Below are 16,460 nucleotides of genomic sequence, written 5' to 3'. Positions count from 1 at the left end.
TGGCGTGGCAGTCACCCTGCTCAAAGTACATAGTACTGTATCTCATGCAGCCCAATTTGCAGCAAACAGGTTAGTAGTGCTGGCAAGGTCAGGTTTGGGGATGAAGGTGGCAACCAACATCTTTTTATCTGGGAACTCAACGGAACAGTTTCTTAAAATATGAGCAGGATGTTACCTTTGTGTGAAAGATGAGCTGACAGTGTCTCCCTGTAAGGACACAATGTTGGCTGAACCCAATCAGTAAAATTTGCAAAAGCTCTATTTGTAAGTCCCAAAGGCCTTTGGCTTCCAGGAAGATAGAGTATATAAAATGGGGATAATGATTCAGTCATAGTGACTCCCTCAAGTATGTGTGAACAGTGAGGTTGCTCTAATTTTTGTTCCAATTGCCATTTGTAAAATAAATGAAAAACATGGGGTCTAATGAAACTGGAATAGGATTGATATTTTGTCATTCCAGAGTTACTGGGATTCTAATCTTTTCATACAAGTTGTTCTGTAGGATTCAAGGGATCTGAGTCTGCACTAGCCAATTGTGTTTTTGCTGGTACAGCTGTTCCCACTCTGGAGTACCTTTGCTTGATACTGGTAGAGACAGATCCCTGTGCTGAGTTTCACAAGTACATTGCACAGAAGCTGCAATCCCAGCTGACTGTGCCTGTCTCTTCTGAGGGTTTTGCTTCCTTGCAGGGCTGTTTGCTCATGCAGGTACAGCAGGATCAGCTCTAGAATTTCTCTAGAATGAGAAGCTGGGACTGGCTGGAGCAGAGTGTTGTCTGCTGGAAAGATACTTAAGATGCACATCTGGATGAGCACTGTTCAGCCCATATTCACCATCTTCGTTTGCCAGTTGCAGTCTGCTGCCACTGGCACCTGTGGTGTTGCTGCTCTCAGCAGTGCTGGAAAGGTGCAGGGGAAGTTCAAAAATAAAACCAAGAAATATTAATGACAAACCTGTGCAGGGGAAGGTTCCTGAATTACTTCTGATAGCCTAGCTTTCATAAATAAATGTCTTTCTAAACTGGAAGTGGATCCTGTTGCTGCCTCTGTTGTGTTTCTGTGCAGCTTTTCTGCTCTTTTGTGGGGATCAGTGAAACCACATCCTCTGTGCAGGCAGGCTGCTGGGTTCATTTTATCAAGTCAGAATCTTGTGTTTAGCATCACATATCTCCACTATATGAAAAAAGTTATGGCTGGTTTGTTAACATTCACATTAAAGAATGACTATTAACATTCTTAGATAAAATGGGACTTAATTATAGCAAGCATTTGCTTCAATCTTAATCACTAATGTACGTGTTGAACTCCCATTGGGGAGGTGGGGAAGGTGCAGTATTTACACCCTGCTGAGCACTGAGGCTGTTGTGGAGTACAAGCTGTTTTAAAGAGGACAGATTTTGACAAATGGGTCTCTGTCTTATTATGAACATGCTCAAAAAGAACGTGCTGTATTCACCAGTGGGATAGGAAGGCCCTCAGGCTCCCAGCTCTCACTCCAGCTTTTCAATGTGGATTTTTGTCTTGGAGTCATTTCTGAGAACATATTTACTACTGCAGCTTAAAAAAGCATGTGTTTAATGTGTCTCTTTTTGTCGTTGAAATGAGAAATCCACAGACAAATAACAAAAAAAAAATCACTGGGGACTTTGGTAATAACTTGGGAAGGAAGAAATTCATAAAAATAGGCTTGGGGTGAAAACAGTGTCAGTCCTTTAGGCATGAGAATTCTAAATCCCTGGCGCTTGTTTTGCAGCACCAAGAAGTTCACAGCCTCTGTGTTATTAACTCTTAACATCTTTCTGAATTTTATTCTGTGTATCTCCTAATCCATAACTTTGTGCCTTATTTTAAACATCATCAATTAAATTTTCTAAGCTTTTTTCAGCAAATTACCTGTTTGGATTTAGCCTCTTGATTCTAAAGCAAGCCTTTGTTCAATCTTAAAAAAGAGTGGTTAACATGAAATGGCTCCAAAATGTCTGACAAAATGCTGCCTATAATAGAACAAAACATAGTGTTGTTGTAATTTATGATGTTTCTTATTGATTTGCTCATCCAAAAAAGCCTGTCTTGCTCTCTCTGCATTTGGTATCCAAAATGTTGTCTTGCACTGACAACCACAGCTTGTTCCAGAGTAATTTAAGGCTCAGCAACTTGCTCAGCATCACAAATCCAGTTTTTGGTAAAGCTGAGAATAGAGCTTCTCTCTTCCGTCATGGCTCAGTTCCTCACTGTAATTGTGGGGCAGCTTTCCTACTGACTGAGTGAGTGTCTGATGTGACCAAGCCTGTTCTAATGAACAGTGCTACTTCAAATTGTGATGAATTCCCCTCATTCAGTAATTTTTTGCAGTTTTAAAATACAATTCCTCAGTGAATCGTGGCAAAATATGATTGTCTAATTAAAAAAAAATAAGCAGATGTTAATATTCTACTTTGCAGTGTGGAGGTCTCCACTGCTTGTTAAGCAAGCAGGTTGAGAAAGTGATGTGTTGTAAGATGAGAGACAACTGTAGTGTATGCAGGAACTTGAGCAACTTGTGTTAAAATGCTTGAAAGTGTTGTGGCAGTTCAGTCTGGTTTACTCAGGTTTATGGGACTAGTAACAGGTCAAGATTTTACAGTAAAAGGGCTTCCACCTCCTTTTATTATTTAAGAAACAGTGCTCACATTTGCAGATCACCTTTCCCTCAATGAGGTGCAACACCAGAAATTAGCAATGCATGAGATACCTACATAAATATCAATTCATCTTTCATCCTTAGTCATAAAGAAAGTTCTTCTAGTAAGTCCATAACATTTTTGTAGGTTAGTCAGCCATAGAGAAAACTGGTAATTAATTTAGTGATCGGAAGCATGAGAGTCAGTGCTTGAGCAATGTGACATGGCACAATGTTTCCATTTGGAGTGCTGACTATTCATTCACCTGTGACCATTTGTTGGAATGCTTCTGCTTGGAAAACAGGGGGGTGCTTTTTTAAGTCTTGAATGCCACACGGGCTCATTGGAATTTTAATTACAAATTTCTGTATGTGTGGTTTTTTGTTTTGTTTTTTTTGTTTGGGTTTTTTGTTTTTATTTTTGGTGGGATTTTTTAATAGCCCATTTAGTTATTAAAGGAGATCAGGAAAAGGACGACAGAAACACCTCTTGCCATTTCTTCCTTCTTTGTACAAATGTTTGAGACAGTGAGATGATATCCTGCTGAGGACACTGCTTTGGTGACATTTTTAAGGAGTCTTTAACATGCAGTTTATTGCTAACAAAGAAGGTTTGCTTGCCTGAAAGTTTCCCCTCTTTGGTTGCAAGCCCAGCAGGTGCTCAGAGCCCTCCAAGTTTTCAGGAGCGGAACAAAGAGCAGGACTGGCTTCAGGCATGAAGAGGTGCAGCTGGCAGTGGAGGTTGTGATTGCCTATCAATAGGTATTCATCCTATTAATTAAGCTGCTGCTGTAAAACCCAGCTAGAGGACAGCTTTTCAGCCTGCCTGTTGTGAAGTAAGCTGAGTCACCTGTGAAATGATGTTAATAAGAGGGCTCCAAGGCTTGTGAGGAGGCTTTTTTCAAGCCCTCTTCTCTTGGGGCTGGCAGCAGCCTCTTTCAGAGACATGGCTTCCAGGCTCGCTGTGAATGACAAATGGCACTCACTTCTCTGGAAGCTCTGTGTGCTGCTTTTGTGAACCTTGACTAGCAGGAGCCAAGGAATGACCTCACACTGCTTTTGTTCCTCAGTTGTAGGCAAGTTATGATAAAGACTTTCAGCCCCTTTTTTGGCTCTACAAAAGTCATGTTTTGCAGCCCTTTAGTTTTTGGCTTCTTTAAGGTTTTTCTTTATTTTTGAGCATGAAGAAGCAAGCATGTTCTAAGCCTACTTGCACGTTTTATTTTCCTTTATGAGACCAGTGTAAACTAGTGTATGACTTCTTGGGATGCACGTGGTTTCTTTTAACCATTTGCTGGAGATCCTTGTAGTGCCTCTTACGACTACTGAGAGTTTTTTTCTTGTTCAAATTACATAATTCAGAGTTCTTGCATTTCTAGTTCAGGTACGGTCAGTTCCATTTCTGTAGTACATAAAGCAAGTGAGCTGCCCTCTCTAAAGCCCTGGAGAAGGATGCGAGGAGCAGAGTGGGGGGTCCTTACAAATTCCAGCTCACCCTCTTCACAAGTGCTGCTGAGGAAGGACAGCCTGAGACTTTCCTCCAGGTGGTCTCTCAAGCAGAAAGGTAACAATTGTAGGAAATTCCTTTCCTGCCACTATTTCACAAGCTCAACAAACAATCCCTTTGTGGAGGCATTGGGGTCATCCTTCTAGTTTCTTACTCTTCTTTGCTAACTACTTGGAATTTGTTAAACAGTTCCTTTCAGGAGGCATTAGGGAGTGGTGGTCTGTTTCTCCCTTCCTGAACCTTTTCAAGTCTTTCTAAAAAGGCAAGAAAGAGAAAAAGTTGTCAGTAAACATCCTAGAAACAGTCCCATGTCACCACACACAACAAATTGTTCTGCCAAATTATATGCTAAAATCTCCCTTGTCTTCATGTTAAGCTTGTGTGACTGCTTTTGTTTTAGTATTGATATTCTGGGATCTTCATTCCAGGGAAGCTGAGAAGCCAAAGGCAGCTCAGTTGTGGGAATAACACATCAGTCCTGTTCAGATGGAGGCTCGTTTCTTGAAGAGAACAACGCCCTTCCGCCAGAGCAGCGAGCTCCGCTGCCCTTTCATGTGCAGCCTTCTGGCTGATAGTCAGCCCTGCACTGGTGCCACAGCTACCTGATTTATGAGCTTGCAGGAGAAGCTGCTGATTGTAGCTGCTCATCCAGAGCACTATTGAAAAGTCACCAGATTTGACAGATGTGACTGAGTGTCAACATTTTTCTCCATTTTTATTTTCTGTAAATTCCTGGGTTTCAGACCTCTCGTTCTTCCCATCAAGCAGTGAGCAGATGATGTTCCTCTCCATGCCTTGTGGCATGTTGTGTTGTTCACTGTTGTATTTTAATAGTCATGTGTATTGGGCTTGGCTGTTCTAAGCCCACTTGTAGCTTCCAGGAGGCTTGTGCTGGCTACCATACATTCTTACACCCACTCAATCCTTTTAAATCTTTAGAGCATCGTGCTCTTGGTTAAGGTCATGAATAGGGTGTGGAACAGCCTTTTTAAAGAATTTCTTACTCTACCTCACTTTTGGAAGATTGGTCATCAGTTTTACTGGTGTCCTCGTTTTTGCTTTTTCCTTCAGGTCTGGTTTTCCCTCCTTTGTAGTGGTCTCTTTTTCCACGGAGTTGCAGTGCAGAACCTCATACTAAATTTATGTGTGCCAGCTGAGAGTGGATAAGACAGGTCTGGGCAAGGAAGGGTGTCTCTTTGTGGACACAGTGCAGGCTGGAATGTGGATGTAGTTGCCTGAGCCAAGACTAACTCCTTGAGGTGAAGGTTTTATTTCTTTCCTGTGATTAAGCTGGGAGTGTGTGTGTTTGGAGTAGCAATAGGTTTAAGGAAATTATTTCTTTTTGTTTCCTTTTGTCTGTTTCTAGGAAATCTCCCTGTGTTAAGAAATCAAAACAGAGGCTGAATTCTTGCTCTGAGCCATTTGTCACCAAAAAAGAAGGGAAAAAAGCAATCTTTGCTAGTTCTGATTTTTTTTTCCCTCTTAGGAAAAGGATTTCTTAATAGAAAATGAAAAGAACTTGAGTTGTTGAGTTGGCAGGTAATTGATACATATCTGCCCGGTCTGAAGAAATACTTAACTTTTACATAACTACCTATGAGTCTGTCGAGGAAGCTGCCAAGCTGCAGTGAACTGTGTGGTTTTCATTATGTCAGTGTATTTAAACTTGTTGCAAATGGCCCTCTTTTATGGGTGGTTAGAATTTCTTTTAAGTTGTCATTCAGAAAGCCCCAGAGAGGAGGGGAGCTGTGACAGCTCAGCAGATCGTGCTGTGCCCTAACTCCAGGCAGGATGCTGCTGTGCCCTCAGGAACAGCACGTGGCACGGAGCAAAATCTGGTTCAGCACCCCTGCTGTGCTCCTTTGGCAAGACCGGGGGATTTACAGCACTGGAGTAACTGAGGCAGCATGAGAAATATTTTGCTTGCTTGGTCTCATTTTTGATGCTGTAGCTCCTGAATGCATAACTACCTGATTAATGCAGAGACTTTAATCTTCTGACCCCCTTGCAAACACTTATTAATTGCACTCATAGATTTTAAATTTGTAGAACTAGAAGGGATAATTATGATCCTGTAATTTGGTCTCTCCGTGCAGCTGAACACAAATCTTTTACTAAATCACTGTCTTTACTCTCCTCACTTTAGAAGTGTGCTCCTTATTTAAGGAATTTGTTTTCTAGCCTCAATACCCAGTCATCAAAATTTCTCAAAGCATTGTCAGACTTGTTGCTTATATGATTATTAGGCTGGTATTAATCTCACTTCTTAAAAACCAACTGAGCAGAGCTGTTAGAACAGCCTCAATATAGGACACATTCTCCCATTTACAGATGTTCCTCTTCCATTTGCTTTTTAACTTCCTAATTTCTTTTTAACAAAGAAAACTTTGTTTGCTGTGCAGTTTGTTTGCTGTTGTTTGTCATGTTTACAGGGTTGCTAAGTAACCTGCCTCTTTTTTTGCTCCAAATTTTCTCACCTGTCTAAAAGGTAATTTTAACATTTTTGGCTTGTATCTGATATGAATTTCTGCCTGGTTGGATATTTGCTAGGACCCTCCATCATCATCATCCTCACTATCATCACAGCATCCAGAAGAGGATTCCTGTTCCAGGAGAATGTCCTACACCCTTTGGTCCTGGCATTGTTCACCTTGCTGGGACACACATTAGTCTTTAATCTTTCTCTCTAGATCATGTGAAGAAAGTATAGAACAAGTGGGAAAACAAACACTATCAACATGTTTCTCTCTTCCCTGGAGGAATCTTGCTGAAGTCCTGTGAACCAGACTTGAACAGCATTTGTTTGAGGTTCACCAGTCTCCTTTTAGGTATCTCAAGTCAGATGTTTGAAATGTTTGCAGTCTCCCAATTGATAAGGGGCTGCTGGCTGTTCTGGATTTCCCCTTCTCCCTCAGAAATACCTGTTTAATGTTAAACCTTTTGTATTTGAAGAGTCACTATTCTCTAATGCTGATGTTTGCTGAAACAGAATGACTTAGAAGTAAGAATTTCTGCTGAAATTGTGGGGGATTTAGTATGTTTGCTCTTTCAGTTCAGCATTTTTGTATATAAACACAGATTTGGGTCAGTCTTCCCCCTTCTCCCTCCCGAGTTTTTCTATCATGTTACTGTTTGCAGGAACTCCTTTACCACTGGGTGCCACTGTTTGATAGTTCTTAACATTTGCTTCAGTGAGGCCCTGAAGAAACTCTCCCCTCGCTCTTTGGACTCCTGATTTTAAATCAAGGCTCAGTTTTCATACAGCATCCCATGTTTCAATGTAGCAAAACTTGATTCAAACAAAGTTGCCTTGATTTTTAATTTAGTGGTCCACACTGATGCATCTGCAGTGCAGTGCAACACTGATGGTGCACTGTAGCTGCAGGGAGTATAAACTGATCTTATTTGCTTTTCTGCTCTTAAAATCCCTTTAAAAAAATGTGTCATTCCAGAATTGCATGTGAATCACTGTTGACCCATGTATAAATAAATTGCTTGTTACCTTTGGGTATTTATCTTGTGGCAAACTGTGCTGCTGAGTGCCTTTCCTAAGAGGCATAATTTCAATTATCATCTCCTGAAAATCATGTTACTGCGCTATAATTACCTGTGTAGTGTTTTGGTGAAAGTTATGTGTATATTCAGTTTTGTGCCTTTGTCAGTCATGATTTATTCTTTTCAAAGGACTGACATAGAGGAGAGAATAGCAAGGTGTGCATGGCATGCAATTGTTCTGCAGAGCAAAAGCACTCGAGTCACTTAGGGCCTTTTGGATGAGAAGTGTCCAAACCACTGGGTCTCCCATCAGAATGGCTTTCCACACCCCCAGCCCTGTCTTGGGATTTGAATAATCACAGGATCCTGAGCTAAATGAGTATGGGGAATATAAAGTCCTTAAGAAATATGTAGTGAATTTAGGAAAGACAAATGATGTAAGATGCACAGTGTGTGATAACTGCTCTTCATCCCAGACTGGAACCATGGTGTTACAGTGGGTGGATCACAGACCAGGATTAAGGAAAGATGAGTGCTGTTCAGTGTGCTGCTCTTCATCCTGTGTCTGTCTTTTCTACTGCCTGTATTACAAATTAGATTAAGTAGTTGGTTGCATTGAAAATCAACATCTGAGTTTTGCCTATGTCTGACAAAAAGGGGACCTTTTGCAAGGTCTCCATCTTTTCCTCTCTCAGTATTCTTAAAGCACCTTGTGTGCAGACCTCTTCTTCCAGCAGGAGGGGAGAGGCACTTTTTGTCTTTCTGTCTTTTGCTCCTCATTACACAGCTGCAGTGATGCCTCTTCAGTGTTTTAATCAAACAAGAGAAGAAAGAAATGCAACTATTCAGAGCTGATCCTTTCAGCTGGCTTGAAAGCTAATGGCAGAGAGCTTCCTAGCAGATCTTGCAGCCTGAGGAAAATTTCTTTAGGATTAATACAAATCCTTCTCATTGAGGTTTTTAGTGGAAGGTGTGAGGCCACTCTTAAGCCTGTTTCTGTCTTCTTGCATCTCTTTTCCAAGTAAACTACAGACCAAGAGGAAGGAGCTGGTTTGTCCTCACCAGCACTGCTCTCCAGGCCTTTGCCTCTCTGGGGGTCAAGGCTGTTCCCTCCACACCCAAGACTTGACTGAACTTCAAAGCCCTGGAACAGAATTGCCTGGTGCTGTTTGAATTGAATGGGAGCCATAAGAAGCTCTTTGCATTTGAGAGAGTTGTAACACTGCCCCAGATCTCGCACTCTGCCTTCCTTTAGGTGTCAGTGCCAATGCAAACATCTTTAAAATGACCCTCTTCTGGTTTCTCATTTATTGGATGTTTTATCTGTGCTTTGTTGATGTTTCTCTCGGCAGTACTTAAGGGAAGAAAATGAGTGTTTAACTGGATTTCCTTCAGATTTTGAGTGGGTTAGGTCATTTTAATATTGTCTAAAGTGACAACAGGAACAGCTTCAGGAGCCAGCAAGCTCTGCTTCTTTCCATATCCTTGACATCACTGAGTTTGCTTTGGGCTGCCCTAATCAAGTGAACCTTGTTTCTGAGAGAGTTTTATGTGGTCTGCAAGTCTTTTGGCAGCCATGGAACTAATGAAGCCATGATACCTCGTGTCAGGGGAGTGCTGTGAGTTAAACTGTCCTGCCATGGGATGGACAGAACTTTGTCAGCCTTGGGATGGGATGTGAGATTTTGACGTGCACAACAATAAGCAGTGAGATTGGCCTTGCAGAAACACATGGTAGTTTCTAAGATGCTCTTCTCTTTCATGTGTGGAGCTGTAAACAAAAGCCAGATGCCTGCTAAAAGGGTTTAAATGGTCCATGATGTTAATTTTGAAGAACAGTAATGTAGGAGGTATCCTGGCAGCAGGGTAGTATTCAGTGGGCAATCCCAGGTACATGCTGCCCTGAATGTGATTTTGAGGCAAGCGAAGATGCTACTCTTCAGATCTTCCACTGGGAAGTAGCAGCCTTTTTGAGCAAAGAATGAGGGGCTGGGAGGAATTGAAGCCACCAGGACCCCTCCTGTCCTCCCCTTTCCCTCCTCAGGCAGTGTAGCTGTGTTTTGCCATGGCCCAAACTCCATCCTCCCTTCCAGCCACAAAAGACAGTATGAGTAAGAATCAAATTCCTTTGTTGTTGACTGGCTTGAGCATCTTAGCTGGGAAAAGTATTTTGTATTCTGTTTTCAGGAACTCTTCCTTTGAATTAAAGGGTGAACTGTGGGAAGTTATTAATGATATCTATAATCAAGGATTAATCAAGTAAATCTCTCTGGTTGAGTGCCTCTTACTGCACTGGGAGCATACAGATAAAGGCGATAGCGGTGGGAGCTTTCATGTGCAAACAGTGCTGAGGTGCTGCCTGCAAAGCACTCTCTGCATTTCAGCAGCTCTTTTGCTTTCTACCCAAACTGGCTGATGCAAGGTGGTGCTTGGTCATGTAACATCTGAGCAGAAACATGCTGAAGAATTTTTATTTCAATTCCTCTTGAAATTGGAAGGGAGAGAGTAAAACAAGATTTTTTTTTTTTTTCACGAAGAATGCCTTTGGGTTACTTGTAGCAAACTGCAAGTCTGCACAGTAGTTTAAAAAGCTAAAAATGTAAGTCTTAAAACAAAGTGTTTGATGGTTTACAGTACAGCCCAGAACAGATGTTAAAGCTTTTTCAAGAATAAAATCTTCAGGATGTATTCAGTGTTTCAGCTAGTGCTCCTGTGGAAGATATTAGTTCAAGAATTTATTAAGGTAAAAGGGAATTCATGTGAATTTAGTCTTAATGTAACTTTTGGATCTAGTACAGTCTATTATTTTCATGTCCACTGGTATTTAGGCATTTATTTATCTGCTTTTTAAGGGGCCTCAACTCTACCTCTGCTTTCACAGCTGGAAATAATTGTGGGAATCATTTGAAGGGTGAAAATGCCATATATATGTGTAATAATATAAATATATGGTGTCTCAAAGGAATTTTTATATTCAGGTTCCATATGTAGAGGGTGATTTTTGGTATGAAGAATATCAGATAGAAAATAAATGCAATTCCTGAATGCCATATAAACATGAGAGGGTTGGGGTTTTTTTGGTTTTGTTTGGTTTTGATTTTTTGTGAATTTCTTTCTCCTGTGGAAGCCATGAGAGCCCTGTTGTAGCAAAAACTGGCAGCTGCTGAATCCTTAACCTGGCATTGTTAAGATATCTGTTAAAAACACTGGTATCTGTCTGTAGTTCTCTTTGTACATGTTTGCAGTGTTACTACTATTAAGGGACTTTTGCTGGAAAAAACCCTCTGTAGATAGAATAAAAAATAAATAACCTTGGAAGCAAAGGTATCTGCTCGACATGTTCCCCCACATGTAACTCACACTTCTGGCATGCTGTGGTTTGGTTGTATCTCTTCATCAGGACCAATTTTTGAAGAGTCTTTTCTGTTTTCCCTGAACTTACTTGTGCTCCAAGGAAATTAAAATGAGAGTTGCAAGTATGTGACCACTTGGTCTTGGCTCTTCAAGGCTGAGATACTTCTTGATTACTCCAAGAGCATCTTTTTGTCTGGAAACATTAAACTTCTGTCTGGGAGGATACTTGAAGTAGTTTTTCTACAGAGGCATTTTCTTTGTCTAGTGGGATGTTGAAATTGCTTTGCAGTTGTTTGAGGAGTTAAAATTCCTCTTCCATGCAGGTTCCCCAGTTTATTCTTTCTGTGGATAAAAATCCACATATATTGAAGAAGTGGTGGACAAAGACTGTGTTAGTTGCTCAGGCATGACAAATTAAGGTAGATAAATGCTTTTGTGCTGCTTATGCAGTAACAGCTAATTCAGCACATGCACTGGGAAAGCACCTGCCAAATTAGTGGGTGTATTAAACTTGAGCCAAGCTCAGCTAAAACATCCCCTGAATCCAAATCTCCTTTATTTGGAGTGAGGTAGTGAGGAAACACAGCCATGGATTGTGCATTCTCAGTCGATCGTGGAACAGCAGATGGTTAAAAGGAGCCTCTCGGATGCTCTTCAGGCAGCATATTCCTGCTAAGTGATTATTTGGATTATTAATGTCCCACTGTAGCACCTAGTGATGATCTGAAAGCAGCTTTATGGCCTGTGACTTTTGTGGTGATGAGCACTAGAGACTCATGGAATTAATAATGTTTTAATTGTTATTGCTTGAACATTGATTAAACTTGTTTAAGGACTTTTAAGGGATTCTGTCATTGAGCTTGACTGGTTTATGGTATGAGCCTGAGCCTCAGAATGAAACTCTGGGGATAAGCTGCTCTGTTCCTGTCTGCTCTTGGAGTGGTGAATCCTTTGTGCCTCAGTTTCCTTTTTATGTACAACTTGCCTGTGCTTTGTAAATGTTAGCTTTGACAGGGTGTGGGTAGAGATCACCTTATCTTAATTGTATTGTTTGCATATAATGTTACAGAGTGACTGTGCAGGACTTTGTCAGTGGCCACCAGCCAGGCTGAGGTTTGCCAGGGGTGTGAGGGAATTCACTGAGTGGGAACTGGGTGCCCTGTGTCACTGGCTCTGGTTGGAAATCCTAGTTGAAGTCATTTGCAGCTTAATCACACACGGAAAGACTTCTCTTCCCAGGAGAGTTTTTATTCATTCATGTTTGCTGCTAGTAGAGTTCATGTTGCAGTAGGAAACCGATTCCTGACCTCTGAGTTGAATACATGTTTTAAAAATAGTGAAAGGACAGAAGAAAGAAGAATAAATAAACTTCCCTTTAAGGGCTTGCTCAAACCAAATCTATGTGCTGCAAATTATAGCACCACACTTGGAGAAATGATTGAATCAAATTGTTTTTCAGGGGCTTGTGTCAAGAAAATTGTACATTGTTTATGGCAGTTGTAGAGTAATTCTGCGTTTTTCATCTCCACCTAAGCAAACAAGAATTGTCTTGAAGAAGCAGCAGGTTATTTTTGGATTTACTTTAAAAGAGAGCTGTTGATGATAAATGGCTTCTAGAAGACTCACAGGTCCATCAGTGCAACAGAACTGATAGAGGAGTAAAGCAAAACAAATATTTACAGAGAAGGTTTATTTTGGGTGGAGGCTGGGTATGTAATGTTTTAGTTATTTGAGTTGTGATAAGCCTGATGTGAACGCTGAGGAAGAATGAAATGTTATGTCCTTATGTAAGAAAAGAACTGCAGCTGGTTTACTCTGTCTGTGCTAAGGAGAATAGGCCTCTACAAATGTTAACAGCCTGATGCTGTGTGGTGTTGAGGGTTTTTGGGGGGTTGTTTTTGGTTTTTATATGGCATGCTATGGAGCACTGAGGGATCTGAGATGTGATTTTTGCCAAGCCCCAAGATGGGCTGTGGTAGAGGCTGAGGGACCTGGGCTGGCTCAGCCCAGAGCAGAGGTTTGGCAGGACCAACAGCAGCCCCCTGTGCCTGGGAGGTGCTTTCCAAGGAGATTGACCCAGGCTCTTCACCAGAGTACATAGCTGGAGCATGAGAGGCTGCAGGCTGGAGTTGAAACAAGAGGTTCATGTAGGTGTGAGGAAGAACCACTGTGAAGAAAGGTGAGGGGCCATCCACAGAGGCTGTGCAGCCTTGGGGATCTTCAGGGTCTTACTGGGAAATGTCCTGAGCAACCTGCTCTGATCTCATAGCTGTTCCTGCTCTCAGGAGGAGGCTGAATTAGAAGTCTTCCAAGCTTCTTGTGACCCATTTGCCAGTGATCCTGTATATTTGGCATGTGTGGTGATAGCTGGTTGCTTGGTTGAAGCAAGGACTCTGAAGGGGTGACAGGAGAAGTTTTCTTATTGCATGATCAGTGTCACTAAGAGGTTTCTGCCATGAACAGCAATACATTTCCAAATCTTTGAACTGTGGAATTTTTATAGTCGTTTCAGAGGTCCCTGTGAGACCTGACACCCCCATAGAATTCAAAAATTCTCTATATGAACTTGCCTTGAAGAACTCATGAAGGAGCCACCCTGAGAGGAGCACACACTGGTGAGCTGTTTCTCGCTGAAGTTGCTCCACAGAAATTTGGTGAGATGTAGCACAAGTAAAACACAGTTCACATCATCCAATCTAAAAAAGAAGCTGAGAGGTCTTTGCCAGGTCTGCTGGACACATTCAAATCTGGAATGACCTTCTTGCATCTGCTGAAAGCTTCCATGTTGTTTTTCTTCCTCACCTGCAAGCAACTGCAGCTGGGTGATGGTGGTACTCTTCAGTTTTAATTTGCTGAAGTATTAAGTGAAAAATCTTTCTGCCATATCAAGTGGATTTGATCAGACCTGAGCAATAGTATGAGATTCTTACTGAAAGAAAATAGTTCAGGGATTAAACTGCAGCTGAACATAGGTTTTGTAGCCCATGGGGTGAGACAGGAAGGGAAGAGCTGGTAACAATGGGATCTGAATTAAAGCCCATATTCAGCTTTTGCTGGAAACAGCACAGCAAATCCAAGTGATTATCTGGTTTTTCCTCTAGCCCCGTGGGTACAGTGTGCAGCATTCAGCTGTTCTGCCAGTCAGGAGGATGGAAGGCTCTTGCCTTTTCTTTCCTGTCCCACTGATTCATCTCTGTAAACCCACATGTCATGAGATTATTTTTGGGGTCTCTTTGAGGGGCCAACATTTCATCAAACCGACAATTGCAAATTCTGTGTGCAGGTTTTCACAACAGTGAAGAGTGACAGAATTTCCCTGAACATGCTTTGTTTCGGATGTTGGTCATCCTGTGCTTTTAATGGAAAGGGGTATGAATGGTCACATATGAATTATTTGAAAACCATTGTTTACTTGTGAGCTGTTGATTAAAAATGTTGTGATTTGATGAATAGATAAGTTTTCTATAGCAGGATAGGAAAGTGCCAGTTTTCCAAATTAAATAAATAATGAATTCATTGTCTTCAGGTCACTGGATTTCTGTGGATTTTCACTGGGTAGAATACAGCCTTTAAAGAGCAATCTCACCCAACTTTTTTCTCCTCAGCTTTGCCACTCAGAAATCAGTCCCCCATCACAAAAATTGCAGATCTGGCCATTTCCACATGGAAGCTTTTGCTTGATGCAGTTCAGGGCTTGCTTATCCACAGAGGAGTTTTCCCCACAGCTGACATGGCACTGACAGCGCAATATGAGACTTTGCTTTTGATACATGTTCACAGTATTTAATATAGACAGCATTTAAAATGTCTTTAGGGTCTCAGTACTACTGATCCAAAAATGTGTCATCTGAATAGGCTTATTAAAATCAATATGGGTCTTCACACACTTAAATTAAACTGTTTGTTAAGTTCTTCTCAAAAAGGGGGAAACTCTTGGTCTCCGAGTGTCTGGATGAAGGCAGTTGGAGATGCCATTGTTATAAAATTTCTGCCTATTTAAAAAATGCTCCGATGTTTTCTTTGAGAGTCTTTACTTTCTACAGACAAAACCAATCCAGCAAAATCATGACTGGTGCCAATGTAATATGCTGCCTTTGTTGTTTAGGACATCTTTAAAAGGCCTTTCAGTGTAGATTCACTACAGTTTTTCCCATTTTACAGATACCGTGAACAAGGACACTGAACCCAAAGATCCATTTCCCATTCCAAGAAAGATTATGGCTGAACCAGACTACATAGATGATGACAATCCTGAATTAATTAGACCTCAGAAATTAATTAATCCTGTGAAGTCATCCCGGAATCATCAAGATCTCCATAGAGAGCTGCTTATGAATCAGAAAAGGTAAGAGTCTAAAAATCACTCGTGCCACCCTCCCACCCCAAACACATAACTGGAGTTTTAGTTTCATCAAAATGATGTTGTCCCCAAAACCCAGCAGGCACTTTTTATTGATTTAGATCTTGTAAATTGAAAGATTCTGATTCTTAACCATGGCATTTATTTCTGTTTGAGTTTCAGTGCAAAAGCTTGCCGTAGAAGCCTTCTCATTTTGTTTTTCTAAATACTTAAGGGTCAGTTTTGAGAGGAAGCAGTTCAGTTCTCCTCTGTTACATTTCATATGAGTTACTTGGCCACTGTAATTTGTCTTGCACTCTTAATGTCATCAAGTATTTCACAAAATTTTGCTATCAACAGTGGGATGATAAAATCTGTGAGCTTTCACCATTCCCAGTGCACTGAGTTTATAAGGCCATTTCTCTTAAATCAGAGAAATCTTTTAGTTTATTTCACATGCAACTGTTCTCTACTTATTTGATCTGTCTCACACTGCAGTGCGATAGTCTGGGGCCTGCTCTGCTGCTGCACAAGTGTTTCTTTGTATGTTTTGCAAATGCTGCCTGCCCCTCTCTGGGATGGGATGCACAGCTGTTGCTCTGTATATTGCTTTTAGAGATGTAAACAGCCATGTCTTCATTTCATCAACTTCAGAGACACAAGCACTTGGCCCAGAAATAGCTGAACTTTTATTAATAAATCTCTTCAGCAACAGAGAAGTCACTTAGAAAACACATTATAAAATAGCCACCAGACCACCTGGTGGAGGAAAAGGCAGAAAGCCTGTTGATGCTGCTTTGTTTAAACCAACAGAAACCAACTATGATGTCAATTGGTGATTTGTTGCATTGAAGACACCCAAAATGGACTTTACAAAGGCAAAGTGTGGGGATCTGTGCAATAGAAGTGGAATAACAGTATTTCAGAGTGCATTTGAGCAGAAAGCTGGTGGTAGCAGCCAATCTGACTTTTTGAGACCTAGGACCTTGATAAAGAAGAGTAGAAAGCCATGAATTTGGCTACTCCAGCACAAATGGATTTGTGTATTTGGCAGGAAGAGTCACATTATGGCTTAGAGACTTAATTCTAAATGAATTGCATACACA

At 41.2% G+C, this 16,460-nt stretch overlaps 1 protein-coding gene across 2 annotated transcripts in view; it reads left to right on the top strand.

Moving 5' to 3' along the window:
• The window catches only part of FAM107B (family with sequence similarity 107 member B), a 59,324-nt gene that overhangs the window by 34,774 nt on the left and 8,090 nt on the right, over positions 1 to 16,460 (top strand). Inside the window, exon 2 of one of the 2 annotated variants that reach the window (XM_018910349.3) lies at positions 15,177 to 15,360. In XM_018910349.3, the coding sequence (XP_018765894.1) occupies positions 15,233 to 15,360 (128 nt within the window). In that variant the 5' untranslated portion in view covers positions 15,177 to 15,232. Of the gene's footprint in view, positions 1 to 15,176; positions 15,361 to 16,460 lie in introns of those variants that run through there. The other variant, XM_050986632.1, reaches the window with a different exon arrangement.

Source organism: Serinus canaria, chromosome 1A, assembly GCF_022539315.1.
Source record: "Serinus canaria isolate serCan28SL12 chromosome 1A, serCan2020, whole genome shotgun sequence".
In the NCBI taxonomy this organism is placed as follows: domain Eukaryota; kingdom Metazoa; phylum Chordata; class Aves; order Passeriformes; family Fringillidae; genus Serinus; species Serinus canaria.
This window is presented reverse-complemented; position numbering and strand designations above follow the sequence as displayed.